General features: G+C 33.7%; 2 protein-coding genes across 2 annotated transcripts; one reads left to right on the plus strand and one right to left on the minus strand.

The window, feature by feature from the left end:
- Positions 1–1,995: 1,995 nt before the first annotated feature.
- Positions 1,996–4,263, plus strand: LOC149399329 (uncharacterized). Its single transcript, XM_089611055.1, has 2 exons — positions 1,996–2,279; positions 3,776–4,263. The coding sequence occupies exons 1-2, from the start codon at positions 2,019–2,021 to the stop codon at positions 4,022–4,024; spliced, it is 510 nt and encodes a 169-aa protein (XP_089467181.1). The 5' UTR covers positions 1,996–2,018; the 3' UTR covers positions 4,025–4,263.
- An 8,614-nt stretch (positions 4,264–12,877) lies between these two features.
- LOC149399330 (uncharacterized) lies at positions 12,878–16,931 on the minus strand. The gene is made up of 5 exons (XM_089612483.1): positions 16,747–16,931; positions 15,462–16,164; positions 14,972–15,370; positions 13,940–14,684; positions 12,878–13,681 (listed from the first exon to the last, which is right to left on the minus strand). The coding sequence occupies exons 2-5, from the start codon at positions 16,148–16,150 to the stop codon at positions 13,196–13,198; spliced, it is 2,319 nt and encodes a 772-aa protein (XP_089468609.1). The 5' UTR covers positions 16,151–16,164; positions 16,747–16,931; the 3' UTR covers positions 12,878–13,195.
- Positions 16,932–21,019: the final 4,088 nt, after the last annotated feature.

The following is a 21,019-nucleotide window of genomic DNA, read 5'->3' on the forward strand; positions in this document are numbered from 1 at the left end:
GCAGTCAGTTGATCGTAAAAAAGATAACTCTTCAATTTGTTTAGATGGAAATTTAATAATCTTTACAAAAAAAAAAATAAAAAAATCAAAAAATCAAAAGGGGCTATTTTTATCTATAATTCAAAACAAAGTAATATAAATACAACACTAAACAAGTGACTTGAAAAGAACAAAATAAAATCGAAAAATGATACCGATATGACAAGCGACCACGGGGACTTAAAGTAGAAATGTAGTTTGTTCATATGTCTTTATAATTTGTTTTTATTGGTACTATATTTCGACGATTTTCAATTCATGCTCTAGATTTTCAGAGGCTAATTCTTTTAGTATATTTTGTTTGTGATAGTACCATCAAATTCGCTTACAATTTTCTATATGAACTCTGATTGGTTGCAGCACATTATTGTATCCCAGGCCAAATAGAATGGATGAATCAAATAAGATTTATAAGAATTCACAAATTACTTATCTCGTTATTAATCAAATTTGATGTGAAACTTTATAATAATTGACATTCAAGTCGCACGATTTTTTTATTAACTATAATGAATCTTAATATACTACGTATAAAAAAAATAGGGAAAATAACACATTGATACCATGTGTTTTAGTGAAATGTCAAGTTTAATCCTCGGTTTTCAAAAATGTCGAGTTCATACCATCTGTTTTACTAAAATGACGAAATTATACATTCTATTTAACTAAAATGACGAAATTATACTCTGAAATAGACAACAGTGTCACGAATATTTTTTTTTTTTTTACTTTTCATTGACGTTGACTATAATATTTATATATAAACACCAATTATATTTAGTCATTCGCGCCATATATGTAATTTATTTAAAAACTAAAAAAATAAACAACAGTCTCTTAATCGTGAAAAACACAGAAATAGGCAAATGGGTAAACATCGATAGTTGATAGTCATCAAAATCGCATATTCGAACAGATAATCAAGGATTTATAGTTACAATTCGAATACGGAATGAAGTCATCTCTTAGAAGGTATGAGTTTTATTATTTAATTTCAAATTAAGGCTATTTTTATTTCAAAATTGAGAATTTGGAAGTTAGGGTACCGATGTAGATTTTATTCGGTTTTTCTTATATAAAAGTTAATATCAATGAAATGGAGATTTGTGACGCCGTTATTCATTTCAGGGTATAATTTTGTCATTTTAGTTAAACAGATGGTATAATTTCGTCATTTTAGTTAAACAGAGAGTATGAACTTGACATTTTTGAAAACCGATGGTTAAACTCGACATTTCACTAAAACACAGGGTATAAATGTGTTATTTTCCCTAATAAAAAATAAGTCTTCACAGTTGTCAAAATAATTTTCTCTTTGATAATAGACATTTATTTTATTTATAAAAATTGTGATCGTTATTTTATTATTTTGAGGGTTGGATTTGTATTTAAATTTATTATTTTTTTAGTGTTAATCTAATTTTGGCATTCAGGCAGCTCTACAGATTTTTTTTTTTTTATCTACTATTTTTTTATTATTTATTTTTTAGCCTTAGTGTCAACCCATAGTATGGTATGTCAAATTTTTAAAAATCAACGATAAAAGGTAAGCCTTTCACTTTCCAATCTAGAGTCACTAATTTCTTTACTAATAAGTCAATAAATTGAAAATGGCAATCTTCTAGGCCTTTTTTAAGAGTCTTCGGCTACACGATCAATTAATATTTCTTTTTCTCTATTTACTATTTACACAAAATCTATTTATCATCAGTGAGATAATTCTCACCTTATTATAACCTTCTTACCTCACAGGCTCACACATTACAGCGACTTTAGATTTATATTTTAATTCTAAACGTCACATTAACATTGGCATTACATACAAATGGAATGATAAAAATATAAGCTGTCATCGCTTTACGCGTCCCAAATCTCGCGCGTGGCGTGTGAACACAGCTTATGTCAAATATTCTCAAAACCCTTCAATAATACTTAATAATTTTCAACCCCATTTCAATTTCTCTCTCTCTCTGAAGGCCATGTTTGATTTTGGAGACGAACTGACACTTGAAAGCTACAGAATCCCATGGCTTATATTGGTTCAATTAGTTGTGACGTTTCTTCTAATTTTTCTTCTCTATTGCTTATCCTCGGTTTCTTTACAAGATCCCACGAATGACCCAAATCTCAACTCTTCTTCTTCTTCTTCCTCTTCCTCTTCAAGTCGTTTCGTTTCAATCGATAAATCCCAGAAGAGAGATTCAACGGTTATAACAGCGAATCTCTCTCAGATTTCCCAGGTCAGAAATACTCTTCGTTATCTTCTTTATTAGCAAAGAAAGGATAAAAAAAAGATCGTTTCTTTATTATATGGGTTTTCTCTGTTTTATTGCTATTTTGGTTTGTTTGTTGGTTTGTTGTGTATTTGTTTCCAAACCACAACAAGAAGATAGATCATGGGTTTTTATTTTTCTATTATTTATGGAATTATAGAAATAAATGAATTTGGTTAGTTACATTGTGTTGATTATTGTTATTATTAGCTTGGATTTAATGCTAAGCAAAGTTGATGTTGTTCAATCCGTAAAATAAAAATATAAATAGAAAACTTTAGCTTACATGATTTCAATCCTTGATGGAATAATAACAGTTTTGATCCAAAAAAAGAGGTTCTTAATTTCATTATTTAAATAAATAATTGAGGGCGGACATAGAAAGTTTAGGAAGTCAATCATTTTGTGCAGTTTGTACTAAAGTTTGTTTTAGCTGTTCTGTTATCCTTGGAAGCATTTGATGGCATTACCAATTATTTTGGGTTCAAATGATTGAACCTTTTATTTATCCCGGTAATTTTTAGCTCCATTATAAAAACTTACCATTTTTATTGATTAAATAAAAATTCATAGAAAATGTTGTAGGCGATATTAGCAAAACTAAAACATAGGTCGAGGGATTAATGATAGTATTTTATTTAGAGAAGGTGATATTTTCAAAACATTATTAGAGCCAAGATTATTTATTTATTTTATAATAATTATTATTAGTTTAAAACCAACAATTAAGGTGTACCCAGTACCTTACAATAATTTATTTTGGAAATCATGCATATCATGTATTTATTATTGTTTTCCTCTGAGACAAAAAGAAATAAAAATAATAAAGCAGATCTTGGATTCTTACCTAATGACTTTGATACGATCCTAATCCAAGTCAATTCCATTCATAGCCCTGTCTAAATCCGTTGGACATTCAATAAGAAACCGCCTAATAAACGATTTCTAGATAAATAGGAAAAAAAAATGTATTTAACTATGGTTTACATCTTGTTATCCCCAGTTAAGTTATTCTCGTTTTTATAATTTATTTGATATCAAAGATTTGCTAGAAAGAACTCAATCTGTGTCACAAACCTTAATGAAAAATTTAGTTTTCTTTCCTGGATTCATGTTATCTCATATGTTGATGGATTATGTTAAGAGCGTTTGCATATTCCTTTTTTTTTATAATAACCCAAAAAAAAAAAGATTTAGCTAGTCATGCCAACGGTTTAGCTTATTCCTTATATAACAAGAAAACAACTCATACAAAAATTGACTTCTATGTTTTTTTTCTTCTATATTTTCTAGTGCTTAACAAAGTATTATTACATAGGTGTATTCGTTAAACTTAGTACAGTCAATTACCTACATTTTTGCGCCGCAAAAAAAATTTGTAAAATATTTTTGAAATATGTCTTAGTACGACGAGGGTGATTAATCTGTTCGTTTTTTAAATTTTTTTTTGTTTTGGTATGAAGGTTGGGAAAAACAGGAGCTTAAAAGGGGAGTTAGTAGAGGGAACAATTAGTAGAAGAGTGGTTGTGAGAAGAGAGATCGGTGGCGGTGACGAAGAACGAGAAGATCGGGTCTCAAGTGGGCCCAATGTAAATTTTCATCCATGTTTCTACTTTAGGCTCGCAAGAACGGCGTTTTTGAAGTGCTTGGGATTGGATTCCCCGTCCGATATTCCTTCAACCTCGCAAAGAAGAAAGAACAAAGATGAGTAAATGTGTAAATATTTGACTACTTTCAAATTAAACAAAAAAAATAGAGTGCTTGGGCTGTCGGGTTTGTAAAACAAAGGGATTAAGAGAAAAATATGTGCTGTGTTCAAGTCAAGCCATTTGGATTGTGAAGATCCATAATTGTGGAACAAGATGAAAGGAAAACAGAGATAGTCGACCTTTTTTTAAAAAACAATATTGACTTTTTGTAGGCTGTCAAATTTTACTATAAATCTTTTTTTTGTTTTGGTTTGTTGCATCTCTCTGTTTGATGACCAGAAGAAGTTAAACTCTGAGCTGTTAGCAATATTACAATTAAAATTGACGGGAAAATGAAGACTTATGCAAGGAAATAAAAAGATTTAACAAAGACCGGAAATAGTAACGCAAAGCAAGAAGACGGCAAGGAAAGATTCGATGTCCGTTGGACGGTTTCCTTGAAGTTTTTTATCGCCCTCCTCAGGTGCAAGATTACTTGGACGACAGCCTCTCAGGATACAACGACAACAGGACACACAAATGCATCACTTAGTGTATCGACGGCGAACTAGAACCTATGTCAGAAACTATCACCAAGACAAAAAGAAATTTTTCTGGGGAAGAGGGAAGCTCGGGAACAGCGTGAGATTATTAGATTCGGTGTGTTCGAAATGAGAGGAAGCTCAGCCTTTTATAGGCATACGCTATACCCTGAGCAACAGCTCTAAACGGGTACCATTAAGCTCAATAAAGCTCCATAACTCGTGATAATGGAGAGGTTACAAACAGGCAGCTTTAATGCACTCCATAACTCGTGATAAAGGAGAGGAACCGTTCCATCAGCCTTAATGCACAGATTCAAACCGTCCAGGTCTTAATGCACAGTTCCATGTTTAATTTCCAACATAACGCAACAAGTTACTTGAGGAATTAAAACTTTCAGAAGTGAAATTTTTAGTAAAAAGAAAGCCCGAGACCGAGACATTCCCGAAACCCGAGCTCGGCTCGACGGCGGTGCGTGTGAGGGGTTAAGGGTTAACCGACAAACACTCTCCTCTCTTGCACTTGGATATCCACTAATTAAAGAGGATAGTATTTAAACACTACAACAGCACACATCCCCAACCAATGTGAGACTCTTGGTATTCCACTTCTACACCACAAAATAAATGTGTTTCTTTAGCCTACTTTGAGCATCAATTTCTCATTCATCCTAGGTCTGATTTTGGCAAACAAATATTCAATTTTATAGCCCTCGTTACGAGGAATCCGTATCACTTGGAATTATTCAATTCCGATGAGTGGACCCCACTCAAATTGTTACCACAAATCAGCCATACACATGTAAATCAATACTCTTTATTTATTTAATTTTCAACATGAGCTTTGTTTGTTACATTTTTTTATTATTTTATTAAAGTGCTACATTTTTTTTCCTAGAGGCAAATTATTCTCATGCAAATATTGCGCAGGCAAAATGTTGGAAGATATGAAACCTATTCCCTTGATATTATTGTTGTTGAAAAGAAGAATTAATGAGGCTTTGAAAGAGTACCGCAATGAAATGAGATTCAAACATTAGCAATAGCTTATATTCAATGACACTAATAATTGGGTTGAACGACAAAGCTAGACGGAACTCTAGAAAAACGACATCAACAGCGTATAACGAGAAACGACAGCAGGAGGGATGTTTTAACGGTTAGATGTGATCTCTATATAATCAAGTAGAAAAACACATTATTTAAGAGAAATTACTTGGCCATAAATATCGATTGTTTGTAACTTGTACAATGCTTTGGATTTGGAATTAAAACGCTGCAGAAAAGTCACTTTTTGGTGGTTACCGGTCGGTGGAAGGTTGGGATTTTTTTTTCTTCATCGGAAAAACAAGTTGTTGAAAAGAAAAAAAATCTGTCGCATTTTTTGGAATGGTGAAACTTAAAAGATTTAGAGAAATTGCTCAAACTACCACCATATCAATAATTTTTTCCAAAAATCCACCAAAGTATAACTCCAACTATTTTTGGAAAAAATTATTGATATGGTGGTAGTTTCAGCAATTTCTCAAAGATTTAACTCCAACTATTTTCAATTATTTTTTGGCGGATTTGATTTTTCAATATATAAAAAAATATACGCGAACAAAACGGTTTGACACTGAGCCATTTTGAGCCCGATTAGGGATGACAATTTTACCTATGTACCCACGTTCCTGCAAGACCTTACCTATAACGGGTATGGTCTAACCCGCGTAAATGAGTAATAGGTAGGGAACAGATATTAACCATTAAAAATTATATGATTTTTATGTACCATACCCATATATACGCTACTCGCTTGAAATTATTATTATATTTATGAATTTTTAAGAGTCGAGAGAAAGGAGAGGAGTAGGGGCTTGTAAAAAATGGTTAGGACAGAGTCACCATCGATGGCGGCAACCAACGCCCAGGGAGAAGCGGCGAAGATCTAAGATTTAGGGTTTTCTCACTCCAAAACAGAGAGAAAGCCTTGAGTGTTTGAAAATAATATCGGATTGTTAGTAAATGATTGATTAACAGTATTTGAATCACTGGTTGGACTACTGTACTACTTGAGCATTTGTATCTAAGATTGAAATTTCGCTAGTTTGGTACAATATGACAAACAAAAAAAAAAACCTTGTATACATTGTTTTGAAAAACAATTCGTATATATTTTATGAGTGGAGATGGTATCTAAGTTCTTGTATCTTATAATTTGTGATTAAATGTTCAATATAATTTGTGATTAAATATTCAATGTAAATGTAATTGATGATATGATGTATAAAGTAAATTTATATTATATATATATAAAAAAACAATTTCCTAAGTATTGATAAAAAATAGTTTAGTACTAGAAAGTAGAAACCTACTTATATAAGGCTCGAGCATCTTTAATGGTTTAGCTAAATGTATTGCTTAGCTAAATAGTATTTTTGTCACATGGAATTTTCTAGAGTTAAATAGTTAAGCAACTAGCTTAAATTAGCTAATTTGCTTAGATTTGCTTAGCTAAATCAATAGCCAATATGCAAAACAATGGTTAAGCAACTAACTAAACATTTTTGATATTTACAAGCAAATCCCTACAATTGTTAAGCAAGAAACCATTAAAGATGCTCTTATAACAACCACTAAATTTAAAATACCCTTAAGTTATATCAATAAAAAAATTAAAAACATATTTTAAGGCTCATTGTATAAATGAATCGTTATGGTGTGCTTATGATGATTCGTTATGATGAGGTAGTTGAGAAACCTTTTGTTATGATTTTGAGCTAGAATCTTTTTGTCTTTCATGACGAAGCTATGCTTTAATTCTCCCTTTTTTTGGTCTTTCACGAGGCTTAATTGCATTGAATAATATGTTGCAGTAATTAGGTAACCTAATACAATTTATAATCGGTAAATGACTTGGTATGATATGTATATCTGTTATTTTTTTGTATAATCACAGTCCGAATGAAAAACTTTTAACTCTAGTGTTTGGCTTACTAAGAGCAAAAGAATCTGAGTTTGCCATTCAGAGGAATATTGCGTTGTTCAAGGTTATGATGTATAATCGCACTCTCTGGCCAATTTGGCATATACTTCAACTAAGATATATATGTTATTTTGACTAGATGACATCTGTACTATGTATCTATTCTGTCTTAGGACCATGAAATAACTAAATACACGTCAAACAAAACAAGTGACGTATCTACTTCTAGTCGGCAATATCAAATTCCTCTCTCTGTCCAAAAGAAAATTCAGAGAATTTTTTTTATTACTTTTTGACATATTGGTAAATTAAAAGAACTAAATAGTATTCTCATTTTTAATTGTTTCAAAGAACAAAATAATACTCATTTTTAACTGTGTTTAAAGGGTAGTAGTAGTGTAGCTAAAGCTAGTCTTCCAGTCATCGTTTCATTTATAATATAAAATAGGCTTATTTAACCATAAATAATGAGCAGTATTGCTCATTTAACATTGACTCCTGGTTAATAAATACGAGTAGTAGATGCCATTTAATCCATAAATTGGGACCCTTTGCATTCTATTGGAGACATTTTGTCAAAGCTTAGGCCTATATTAAAGACCAACGAGGTTAAATCTCCCTCACAAGTCACAAGCACATAAATATTGAGTCCAAATATAGTAATAATAATGTCTTATACCTCGCAATTTCGTCTTGCCAAATTTCCCATGAGAACATGTTGAAAGGAAAAAAAAAAAAAAAAAAGATTTTATATTATTTTGTAAAATCTATCTTAATATAGTTAAGCGAGTGATGGTGAGTTGATCCGTATACATTGTATACATATAAATATTTCTTCGTTTATAATCAGAGAAAAATTTATGAAAAAGAAAATCACAACATTAGGTTTAATAATTTCAAGCGTCACTGCTACGTACTTAGAATAAACATACATAGTTATCAAATTGCTATATATCTAAAAGTTCGAGAAGCTAATAGGGAAAAAACAGCGAAAAAAAAAAATGAAACAACATTTGTATTAAATCATGAATGAGAAAAAAGCACAAATAGTCATCACGTCGTAAACAATGAGTAAACGTGTTAAAGGGCAGGAATATAGGCATTTATAAACGTCAACGTACAAAATAAACAGACGAGACTGTGCTTAATGATGATAAAGTAGTACCTGAAAACTACACGTACATTCTATTGGTATTCCAGGGCAAGGATCGACTTACCGTTACCGTTTTCGTACCGGGACTTCAATTTTGAGGGGAAACCGCTTACCGTCGGGAAAACCGGGGGGAATTCAGGAAATAAAAAGGAAACCGATACCGGTAGGAAACCGTTTACCGGAGAGGAAACCGGCAAAAATGGGGGAAACCGAGAGGTATCTAGGAAAATATTTTGAAATTACAAACATTATTTTCATAGGTTCAATCTTCAAACATATCAAACATAAATGAGTTCTTAAACAAACACATTTCTCATATAGTTCAAACTTCAAACATACCAAACCAAACAAAAATTGAGTTATTAAATAAACACACTTCTCATAGTTTAAATAAACACACGTACGACAAAATATAAAACACACTACTTAGTAATTAATTATACGTGGAGTGTCTTGAGTGTCTCGTCACTCGTGAATGAAGAACCGGTCGACGGCTCTAGCCAACCTCTCATCACTAATTCATAATCTAATGAAGATTAATTCAACATTTCAACACCATCACCATCACAATAATCAAATAATCTCGAAATTAATTCAAATTCAATAATATCATCATAATAATCATCAATTCATATCAATCCATCATCATATTCTAAGTTTAAGACACAAAATTATGAAAAAATTGAAAAAAACCCCTAAAAAAACGAAACCCTCAGATGATACCTCTCGGTTTCCCCGAAATCTGAGAAAAATTGGCTTGAGCTAAGAGGAATCCGGCGGAGCGCACACCTAAAACGACGGAATTCCCGGAATTTGGTCGGAATTCCCGGAATCTGGCCGGAATTCCCAAACGGCATCGGTTTCTTCGAATTCCCTCCCGGGGACCTCCGGTTCGACGAATTCCGACCGGATTCCGGCCGGTTTCCCCGGAAAGTCGAACCTTGTTCCAGGGGACCGTGCCGATTCATGATCAACTCACATAACACTTTAACCTAAAAAAAAAAAAATTAAAACCTACATAACACAAACGGTAAAAAAAAAAAAATGTAACTGCAGTCTTCTTTTGTAATAAAAAGAACTGTAATTGTTAAGTTCGATTTCGACTCAATAATCTAAGTCGATTATGATTCAATTGTTTTACACTTTGGTTCGGTCATTCTGTAATTCTAAGAACCAAATCAACTCAGTCAAAAAGTCTAAATAAAATTTTGTCCGAGATCGGACTGTTTATAATGCTATAATCTATATAATTATTTTCCCAAACACATTAATTGCAAATGTAATATTATATATCAATTTTTTTAAACTTCCAGTTTGTACTTTGTATATAAATGTAATACTACATTTATAATCAAATGTTTCAGAGTTTGTTTTAAAATGGAAAAGAATTTATTACTATTCTAGAATTTAGAAAACACATATTCAAAATCATCAAATGTCCTACTCCTACCACCATCGATACCTCATATGAGAGAGAGAGAGAGAGAGAGAGAGAATCGAATGCATTTAATAAGATATAAACACAAAATGACAAGTAGGGTCATACAAGAGAGATATCGACATACATTAACGTAGCAATAAATAGCCTCTCTAACCACCACCACCGCAGAGAAAATGGGTCAATAGACCAAAAATAAAACAAGAAAAGATTAAAGAGTACTATCAAAGCAGAAGAAGAAGAAGAAGAAGAAGAAGAAGAAGAAGAAAGAGATACAATGGAAACTCTAGAGAAAGATGATGGTCATGGTGTGACGAGAGATCATGATCAAAGATCAGAAGAAAAAAACTATTATTGCACTTCTTCTTCTCTGGATAACACATCTCCTTTGTGCGGTTTGTTTCACCGAGCTGTCAAGTCTTTCCTCAAGTGCTTAGGTTATGAAGACCATGTTGACCAAAGTCAACCCCAAACCACCTCTCGAGAGAATGATGAAGAAGAAACGAAGAGCAGTACCGTATGTATCATTTACTTTCATCTTTTTCATGACTCTCTTACATTCTTTTTAAATCACCAATTAATTCTGCATATTTTTAAATTATATGTATATAGGAAGAGTTCGTGAGCCCAACCACTTCATTGCTGAGATTTTCAAGAAGAAGGCCACCAAGAACGGATTTGGGCTCTGGATCAGGTGGTCAGACCAACTGATTTCTATAGTTTCCTCTTTCGTGTTGATATATATGTATTGGGATCATATTATATAATATAGTCATTTTTCTTGAGTATGTTTGTTATTTATCATGTAGTTAAGTTGTTTTTTTTTTTTTCGAAAATATTATTGGACAAATTATTATATATGATACAAGATGGTCTACTTAATTTTACGATTGAGAAATTTCAATTAAATTTATTAAAAGAACTATTCAAAGCAGCAACTTGAATATATATATATATATATATATATATATATATATATATATATATATATGCATGTAATTTTCTAATTTTTCTGATTATATATCTTACGTCGTGGTTGATAAGGAAATAATTACGTCGCTATGGAGGATAAAAACAAAAGCTATATATTAGCAATGAATTAAGATTTCATTGCTGAGGTAGTATTAACGATTAAATAAATTAAAATCATGTCATCTCTCTCTCTTTTTTTTTTTTTTTTTTTTTTAAGTGAAGTTATCCTGTCTTTTTCCTGCTAGTGCTGGATAATTTACATCAAAGATCTAGAAACATTTTGTTTTTTTGCTCTTTTCGGAATATTAGAGGAAATCCAATCCAATCCAAAGCACAAGAACAGAAATAGAGACGTCCATTAATTAAATTTTGGTTTGCTTTGCAAAGCTGACTGTTCTTTTTGCATGTGTGCCTGTTTCCCATTATACTTCGTCCTCTCTCTCTCTGGAAAAGAAAATTTGCTTTTGCAATTATTATCATTTTAACCTTTAATTTAATAAATTTACATTATTTTATTTGGTAATATTTAAGGTTTCAAAACGTCGGTGGCCCGATAGTTCCATTGTATGGAGATATTTACTCCATATGTAATTGTAGTTTGTGCTCAAATGTTTTTAATGTGATTGTCTAATCTGATCGATTGTGTACTATATGATTTGTTGTAACGATGAATTGATATATTAAAACAATAATGATCAACGAACATGTGTGATAATTTGCGAAGTCATAAATGACTCTAAGCATTTGTTTGGGTAGTAACGACAAAGTAAATAGATAAAAACTACAGTTCTATCTTGGAGATAGTTTGTGCTGATATAACCATTCAGACAACTCGAGTTCCTATACTCTATAATAGTCCTAATTGAAACTCGTACATTATATTGTCAATATTTGAATAGCTATACATTTTTTTCACTTAATATGGTGAAAGTTGCCCTTAGCTCACCATCTTAAAAGATAGTGTGTATATTTTATACATTTTAGATGGTTTTCATCGAAATTTTCCCGCAGTTCCAGACAACTTTATGGAACATTTTTTAAAACGGACAAAAACCATCGATAATTGACCAAAACCTTGAATGAGTTCTGCTATATAAGCTTTCAACAGGCGTAGAACACCCCATGGAGGCTCTTCATGCTTGCTTCTTTCTTTTTTTCATTCGGGACCACCATCAAATATTGACAATCAACCATAATAAATAAATAAATAAATAACATATAACCATTTTAGTCCAAAAGTATGATCTTTATTTTCTTTCGAAAAGACTGAAAACCCCAAAAAATATGTACAACAATAGTTGAAAAACTTATGAAACTAAGTTTGAAGAGCAAAACTTACAAAAAAAACCCCAAGAACACGAACTAGTTTTTTTTAACTAAAAAAATACTATCAAGCTTTTGATGCCTTTTTTTAGACCCCTCTTGGCCTTTGAGAGAACCTTCTTTCTCTGCCCAAGCAATTAACCGTGCATATGGGACTGCCTCCAAAACAAGAATGGTGGACCACGCAGTTACCTTAACCGTAATGTAGAGTTTAAAGCAACTAATATACAACTATTAACCCCATTGACCAAGCAGTTTCTTAATTGGTAAATAAGAACTGGTATAATTGGTAAACCACGCAGTTACCTTGACATACTTGAGGAACAAGGCATCCAAAATCATATGGAATCAATTTAGTAGTGCTTCAGTTCAGGTACACCAACAATGTGAAAAGTATTTTAAAAAAATAAAAAATAAAAAAGAAGAAGAAGAAGAAGAGAAATATGTAAAATTGGAATCAAACGAAGATACCAATGTGTCGTGAGAACTGAAAGAAGAGAAATAACCAGTTAGAAAACAATGTTCAAGAAAGGTAAAACAAACCAAAGTCACGGAAGCATTAAATATACTTTGATTTACATACAACTGAGACTGAGGCACACTATTTGCACAGAGAAGGGTTACTAGTGACTACTACCAAATATAATAAAATTACTCTCTCATTAATATAAACATAGCTAATCGGACGCTCGAAATTTAAACACGAAACGAGGTTGAGTTGTTAGGCGTTCATTAATTAGTTCATTCTAAAGATTACCAAGACACAAACTTAACACTAAGTTAACCTTAAAATCAAGCATCATTCATTCTCATTCTCGTTCTCGTTCTCGGTCTCGTTTCTGTACTCTATTGCTTCTACTCTTTTTCTCTTCTTACAGCTTTTCTTGTTGTGGCCGGTCTCACCGCAGATCCCACAATTGATGGTGCGCTTTGAGGAGCTCTCTAAATTGGCCGGCGTTTTCCTTCTTCTCCCCGGCTTGCTCTTGAAAAGCGGCGTGCTCAAAACTTGGCCTTTGATCTCGCTCGGGACGTCCCAATCTTCCTCGTTGCCGACGAGATTCACAGAGCCGTTGTAAGCCCTTCTCTGCGATTCAACGCTATACCACTTCGAGAAATAATCGTATTTTTCCAGCTCACCCTTTTCCATGGCCGCCAAAGCGTGCGCGCACGGTATTCCTTCGAGTTGAAATGCGTGGCAACTGCATGCTTTTTTGCTTAAGTCAACCACATACTGATGCTTTGTGGACCTCACTTGATATATTAGCTCATCATTTGTCATTTGAGCCTGTTCATAAAAAATAGAAACTTATTGTTGAGTAAAAATCCAACAATTACCTTCTTCGAATTCTCAATAATCTGTTCATATATTAATTTTATTCAAACTTCGAGTGTCAATAATTGTAAGAAATATAAATAATTTTGAAGCGCTTTTTTCTAAGCAATGCTATTAATAACTCTAAATTATATGTAGTTTAGTTACTATACTGTTCGTCAGAAAATCTTTGTCTATTTACAAAAAAAAAAAAAAAAAAAAAAAACTCACTTCCATTCGATGTGCATACTCCATCTTTTTCTTTATCTCCTCATTTGCCCAATTTGTCACCGGAGTCGATGTCGAAGCCGCTGTCGATTTCCTCTCCGAAAACCACTTCTGAAGAACCGCTCTCAGCTCTTCCAAAAGTGGAACAATTGGCAAGTTGACGATGTCTTTGATGACAGCGTTTATGGACTCGGACAAGTTGAAATTCTGAAGGTTGTAACCGTTTCTCGGATAAAAGCACCGAGCCCACTTGTACGGATCAACTTCGTGGAGATAATCTGCAATCTTCGGATTCGTAGCCCTCAACTCTTCGATGGCTTTTAAAAATTCATCTTGAGAATAGGTGTACATCACCACTTTGTAGGAATCCATCATCCCAGCGTTATTGAACATTTTCTTCAAATTCTTTTTCAGATGGGACGAGCATATCCCGTGATGCGCAGTGGGGAACACAGTCCTGATTGCGTTTTCGATGCTCTTGTGCATGTCCGATATTATGACCAGATCTTCCCGTTTCTTGAACGTCTCTTTCAGCTTTTCGAGAAACCATATGCAAGCATCGTCGTTCTCCGAGTCCCATATCCCAAAGGCGAGAGGGAACACTTGGTTGTTGGAATCTTTCGCACACGCAATGTGCAACGTTCCGCCGCATCGCGTCGTCAAGAAAGTTCCGTCGACGACTATAATCGGCCTGCAATGTTCCCATCCCTCTATCGAAGCCCCAAAGGCCACAAACAAGTATTTGAACCTGTCCGAAAATTACACAAAACTTTTAACCAAAGTGTTTTGTCAAATTTGATACAGGTATAGGCAAACTACTGTATATAACATCGTAAGAAATCTAAAATGAATCTGTATGTATCCTCGGAAATTTTATACAAGGCAGAAAAATTAGTTACTAGATAGCAAACAGTAAACATTTATACCCCCATTTTCTTTGTAATAAACCGTAAATATCTAGAAAAATAAAACTGGAAACATATTAATAAAGGGAATGAATACAAAAATTTGTAAGCATTATAAATTAAGTATTACCTATTTTCTTCATCCTTCTCTAAATATGTCACTGTGCCTGGATTTTTTTCCTTTAGCATGTGTAGGTAAGAAGGCAAACATGCATAGCTTTCTTCTATAGTTCCTTGTATTTCGTTAAGTGCTTGTTCCTTTGCCATCCAAGCCTTCTTGTAACTGATTGTTACCCCATGTTTTTCTTTCATATCAGTCATTATGTCTCTTGCATTGTATTTCGCCTTTGGGTCTCGAAGATTCTCCTTAATGCATCGGCTCACAAGCCCAAAAGTAGCTTGCTTGTTTTCAGATCTTTGAGGATCCACAAAGCATTCATGTTTTCCACGGTACTTTATCACTCTAAACCTGCCCGTACCTTTTATTGCCCTAGCCCTCATCATCCACTTGCAATCTTTGTGCACGCAGCTTTGTCAATAATAAAATCAACAGAAATTATCAATATTTGGACTGTGTAAACATGAAGAATATGTAAAATCTAAACATAAATTTTTAGTACCTTGCGCATAGTTCCTTTGTGGAGGATCTCGGGACCTTGTACTCAAAGTGTTTTCGTATCGCAAACATCGATAGAGTTTCCTTTAGTTCACTTTTACTCTTAAAGACGAGGTTCACTTTCATGTCTTTAATCTTGGAACCGGGTAGACGTAGAGGCGATTCAGTCTCGTTCCATGATTGACTCTCGCTGCTAGTCATAGAGTATTCAAAGCTGTCGCTTTGCTCGCTTGCGGATCTAGAAACACTCTTACTGGTCTTTGCTATGATATCAGTACTGGTCTTTGCTAGAATATCAGTACTATGAGGGGCTGTTAGAAGATGAATACTAGTCCTCTTCGGCTTATCTCTGCTCTCGTCCTCGCAAGAGACGTAATCAAAGACATCCATGGGAGTTTCGACCACGATCGGACATTTTTTGAAATCCGGATCGTTTGTCAACAAATGAAGATATACCGATAGATCGTCGTCGTTTTCTATCTCCATACCTTTACTATCTCCTGTTTTGGCATCAAACGATATCTTCATTCGGGTTCTATCGTCTGTTAGTTGTAGCTCTTTACATAGCTTCTCCAAAAGCTCGTCATATTTAATGGTCGGCTCGACAAGAATTATTTTCACCTTGTGTTTGACGTATTTATTCGATGAATCCCATTTTCCGCCGTATTTGATGAATATGGTTGACTTCGACATTTTCTAATCTTCTCCTGTAGACAATTTAACAATTCTGCAATTGAGAATACTGTAAAACTAAATTTATATACATATATTTAAGAATTAAAAAAAAAAAAAAAAAAATCATCAATGCTAGTACCAAAACGTGCTATATATACTAAACATAGTTTTCCACTAAAGCTTCCGAATTTTTGTTAAAAATGACAACTTCCAAATCTTTTAATAAACATGGTCTATCCAGTTTAAACCAGTACCAATTTTTTTTCAGTTTAAATCAACAATGTTGTAATTTAAGTTTCCCTACTGTATTCTTTCTTGGAGGCTCAGTTCACAACTGAGAATATACATTGCAAATAGTATAAATTCATCGTTTACCCTAATACATCATACACCAGATCAAAGCAGAACAATTTACTAGAATTGTGCACAAATTGTAAATAAAAAAAATAAAAAATCAAGAATGAGCAATATGCGCAATGCTCTTCGTAAACAGAATCAATTAAAACAAGTAACTCCGGGTCTATGTGAGCGTTGAGCTAGATCTTGATTTCAAGAATAAGACACCGAATAGACGGTTCTAAAAACAAAAAGTCTTCAATAATGAAATGACCGACCTTTTCGAGGACACGGCGTTCTGTGGTGCTCAGCTCGAAGGAGAATCGACGACCGTACACCAAACGCACCGTACCGGACCTATGAACACGGGAGCGATTCTTTTCTGTTTTCTGGAAGAGAGAAAAGGTTCGAGTCTAAGAATGACTTACTGGATTGGGCCTCGACGATTTGAGGCTGACTCAAACCCCATTAAAAAGCCCCACTTTACGATTAGGGCTAACCGAATGGGATTCACATTCTCACAAAGATTGGGAAATCACACAAATATTTAACTTTAAGATGGTAATTCCATGATATCCGGAATTTTCAACTCTTTCCTAAATATCTTTTTTTTTCTTCAAGCAATTCTACCTAAATTTTAAACAAAAAATTTGCTAACCACCCGATATAAATTTTGGATGTTTACTAACTAGCCATTTGGTAATTTTTTTTTATAAATAGCCAATATTATGACGTGGCATGATGTGTCATCCAATTAGTAAGTTTCCGTTTTCCGTAAATAGCTTATTTTAATCAATTTACGCATGTAAATAATTGTTCTTGGCTATTTACCAAAAATTTACTAGAAGTTGATTAAATAAAAAACGTAAATATAGTTATATATCTAATAGACCATATTTTAAATAATATCTCACTTACGCCGAAAACTTAAGACATCAAATGAGAAGAGTTTTAAATATTTCATTTTAATATATAAATAAACACATAATATTAGGGCGTATTTAAATTGACAATTTCTTTTAGAATATTGATATCTGTGAGCACGTCCACAGTGTGACACAATCTGTCCAACTTTTTTTTAGAAATGATAAAAGCTTCCATGAAACCACTGACGCAACTAATTCCGCCGACTTTATCATTATTTATCCTTAAAGAATTTTGTTGTGTGACGGTTCAATCCTCACCAAACGCAATATGCTGGAGTTTATAATGTGTACTTAATGTCGTATTATTATTATTATTATTATTATATTTAAAGTAGAGGTTTAATCTTTAGACACAAATTGAACAGTGAGTTTTTTTTTTAATTAGAAATAAAAAAATATCTCAAAAAACTTTACATTAATTTTTTCAAACTTAGATAATTCTGGATATATCTCCAGATATTTTTTCCTACAAATTAAAATATATTAATTATTCCGCTGCAACACACGGAGCTTACTACTTATTATATATTATTTACGTGTCAATATCAAAATTTTGCATTGGTTTAACATAACACATTTGTTTAAGGGCATTGTAGCGAAATAGCCAAAATGAAACTATAAAATTTGTTTTTAGCCTATGTTTCGCAACTTTTAGGGAAATAGCCAATATGATTATGTGGCAATAATTATGTAGCAAATTAGTTAGAAATCTCTTTTATATTTCTTTCGCATGTGCGTCAGTTTCCCCATCATCTCTCCCCTGACTCGATCGACCTCGGCACCCATAGCTATGTGCTCTGAGCCGCCGAAACCTTGCTTGCTCTTGTGGATGTTGATGCTTGTTCCGGGGATGGTATCATACTGAGAATTTTGATTTGGTCTAAATATCAACAAAAAAACAACTATTTTTTCTATATTTGGTATCTATGTCTTTTTTTTTCTCTATGAATTGTCTAGTTAAGTTAATTTCTTGCTCGTATTTAGGATTTGCTTTGTTCACATTCTTATTGTCGTTTTTTTGTTCACAAAATAGATTATACAACTTCTATTTCTTGCGTCTTTGAGAGCTCAAGTTCATCGATTAACATCACATTCGGATTTGGAAAGAGTTGTGTAATTGCTCGAAAACTAGTGTGGTCTCCGATTCTGAAGCAAAACACTTCCGGTCAAAAACAGAAACTTCCGATCGTTAGCGTTCGAAAATCATGTTCCACCGGAACCGAAAACCCAAAACTCCCGATTGTTAGCGTTTTAGGAGAGATATTGGCAATTGGATTTAAATACAACAGCCCTGAAGTTTAGTTGTGATGCACCGTTTCTTGTTACAAGATGTGATGCTTGCACTCTTTGAGTATTTTACTCATTATCTAAAAAAATCCACTATTATTTAGCAGATGAATTTTACACGCATCATATAACTGGGTTGGAAAAAGTCGGCCAAATTTGCTAGACGGGTAGAGATTACAACATTTACAAACACCCGCATATCCATTTTCAACCATTTAATCGTAAGAGTTGTCACCTCGCAGACGCATCATATAAGAGTTGTCGCCTCGCAGACGCTTTTCCTGGCTAGGGGGTTCTCTCCCCAGCTTGCGGAAGCGTATGCTGTCCTCCAGGGCATAGAGCTAGTTCGCAGCGTCGGGGGCAGGAGAGCAGAGATCCAGTCTGACTGCTTGGGGGTGGTGAGGATGATCGATGAGGGCGCGACGCCTGCGACAGAGCTTGAGACGATCATGGACCGCATCTTCAGAGAGGTGAGGGAGCTTGAGGTTTTTCGCATTATGCATATTTCTCGTCTTTGTAATGTCGCTACGCATAATCTAGCGCGCTACGCGGTTAACCATCACTCGTCCTCGACCTGGCTGGGCTTAGTCCCGCCTTGTTCGGAAGAGGCCATTAGGGCCGATGATCGCGAGTTGCGGTCCCGCACGGCCTCCTAGGGCCCTGTATGTTTGAGTTTGTTCTGTTTTCTTTCCGTTGGTTTCTGTTTCTCTCTTATCCTTGTAACCACGGTTTTCCTCCGCCATACATGAAGGCTTTTATGATATTCCGTGGCTCCGACCACAAAAAAAATATTAAGCTCCATATTTAAATTGTTTCAGTCAAGTTCCTCACCCAACTAACATTTTTAACATGTAAAAACATTCATAGAGTAACCATATCCATATTCTGAAGTCACAGAAGACACAATTTGTAGAAACACAAAAATATACAATTTAAGTATGAGCAAATTAAAACAGAATTACCCAGCGATCTTAACTTTTGTATTACTTATTCAAAGGATTATAGCGCAGCCAAGTGCCCAATGAGATAATCACTGAATTAAAATCACAAGGGCAAGTTGGCTACTCATTAACTCTTGCAAACGAAGAAATTGCCTCATAACATTGACTTGATTTGGGACAGAGTGCGTTTGCTTTAAACTTAAATTTTAACTTCTATTTTTATATCAAGAGATATACCAGTATATAAGGGCCTGAAGAATCAAAGGATAAGTCAAATTCAGGCGAGTGATACTGGCGAATTCGGTATCGCAAGGTTCCTAATGGAAATAATTGTCTGAATAGTTTGAATGATCTCGAAATTCAGTCAAGAAGCTGCCTTGCACACAAACTAAGACAAAAGAAAAATAGAATTTACTCGCAAATAACAGTTTCAATAGGTCATAAATTAAGGTTTAAGTAAACAATAGGTAATTCCTAAGCTCAATCTAAGGTCTAACATATTCATATTATAATTTGAAATGACTATAGCGCAGCTATGTGCCCAATGAGATAACTGATATAAAGATCACAAGGGCGAGTAAGCTATTCCTTAAATCTCGCAAACGAAGAAATTGCCTCATAACATTGAATTGTTTTGGGACAGAGTGCGTTTGCTTTTTAAATATATATATATTTTTTTCCTTTTGTTATAAAATTCGAGATTTGCCAGTAGTATAAGGGCCTGAAGAATCAAAAGAAAGGTCAAATTCAGGCGAGTGATAGTGGCGATTTCAGTCTCGCAAGGTTCCTAATGGAAATTATTGTCTGAATCGTTTTCTTTTTACTCGAGATTCAAACAAGAAGCTGCCTTGCAGATGAACTAAGTGAAAAGCACTGAAAATAGAGATTCGAAAATGAGATGATGAAAATGAAATGCAAACATATAAGGTTCTGAATAAAGAAACGCACGATAACAATCTAGCGAAGAAGAAAGAAGGAGACTTGTAAACCCTAATAGCCGAATTCGGAGAAGGGAAAAAAAAATATAACTCAGAGAAGAGTGTGTTGATCTGAGTCTGAATTAGTGAATAGGTCAACTTCTTTTTTATACGTCTGTCATTTGTGCGACGACATATCTTATCCATCGGATTAGACTTGATCGCACGGTTCAGAATGGAGCAATTTGAGTTGTCGTTTATGTGTTAGCATTAGATTCTATCCTCGCCTCCAACACCCGTCGTACAGCGGGCTTGGGCTTCAATTCCAAGATCAGATGGATAATTACGCAAATACCACAATTTATAAGAAACTAATTCCATGGATATCTCATATTCTTTTCCATAAATATATTAACTTATTATGAGATATTTTACTTTTATTCTAAAGAAAATTATAAATGCTAAAAGCCATCATTTTTC

The sequence above is a fragment of the Urtica dioica genome, chromosome 4, assembly GCF_054948205.1.
Source record: "Urtica dioica subsp. dioica isolate 48M chromosome 4, U.dioica_male_clone48M_v1_H2, whole genome shotgun sequence".
In the NCBI taxonomy this organism is placed as follows: Eukaryota; Viridiplantae; Streptophyta; class Magnoliopsida; order Rosales; family Urticaceae; genus Urtica; species Urtica dioica.

Excerpts from the sequence above, each read along its gene's own strand:
- LOC149399330 (XM_089612483.1), bottom strand. The coding sequence starts at position 16,150 with ATGTCGAAGTCAACCATATTCATCAAATACGGCGGAAAATGGGATTCA. Across the intron at positions 15,371-15,461 it reads ACAAAGGAACTATGCGCAAG|CTGCGTGCACAAAGATTGCA; the intron begins GTACTAAAAATT and ends TTATTGACAAAG. Across the intron at positions 13,682-13,939 it reads AGTATGCACATCGAATGGAA|GCTCAAATGACAAATGATGA; the intron begins GTGAGTTTTTTT and ends TTTTATGAACAG.
- LOC149399329 (XM_089611055.1), top strand. The coding sequence starts at position 2,019 with ATGTTTGATTTTGGAGACGAACTGACACTTGAAAGCTACAGAATCCCA. Across the intron at positions 2,280-3,775 it reads ATCTCTCTCAGATTTCCCAG|GTTGGGAAAAACAGGAGCTT; the intron begins GTCAGAAATACT and ends TTTGGTATGAAG.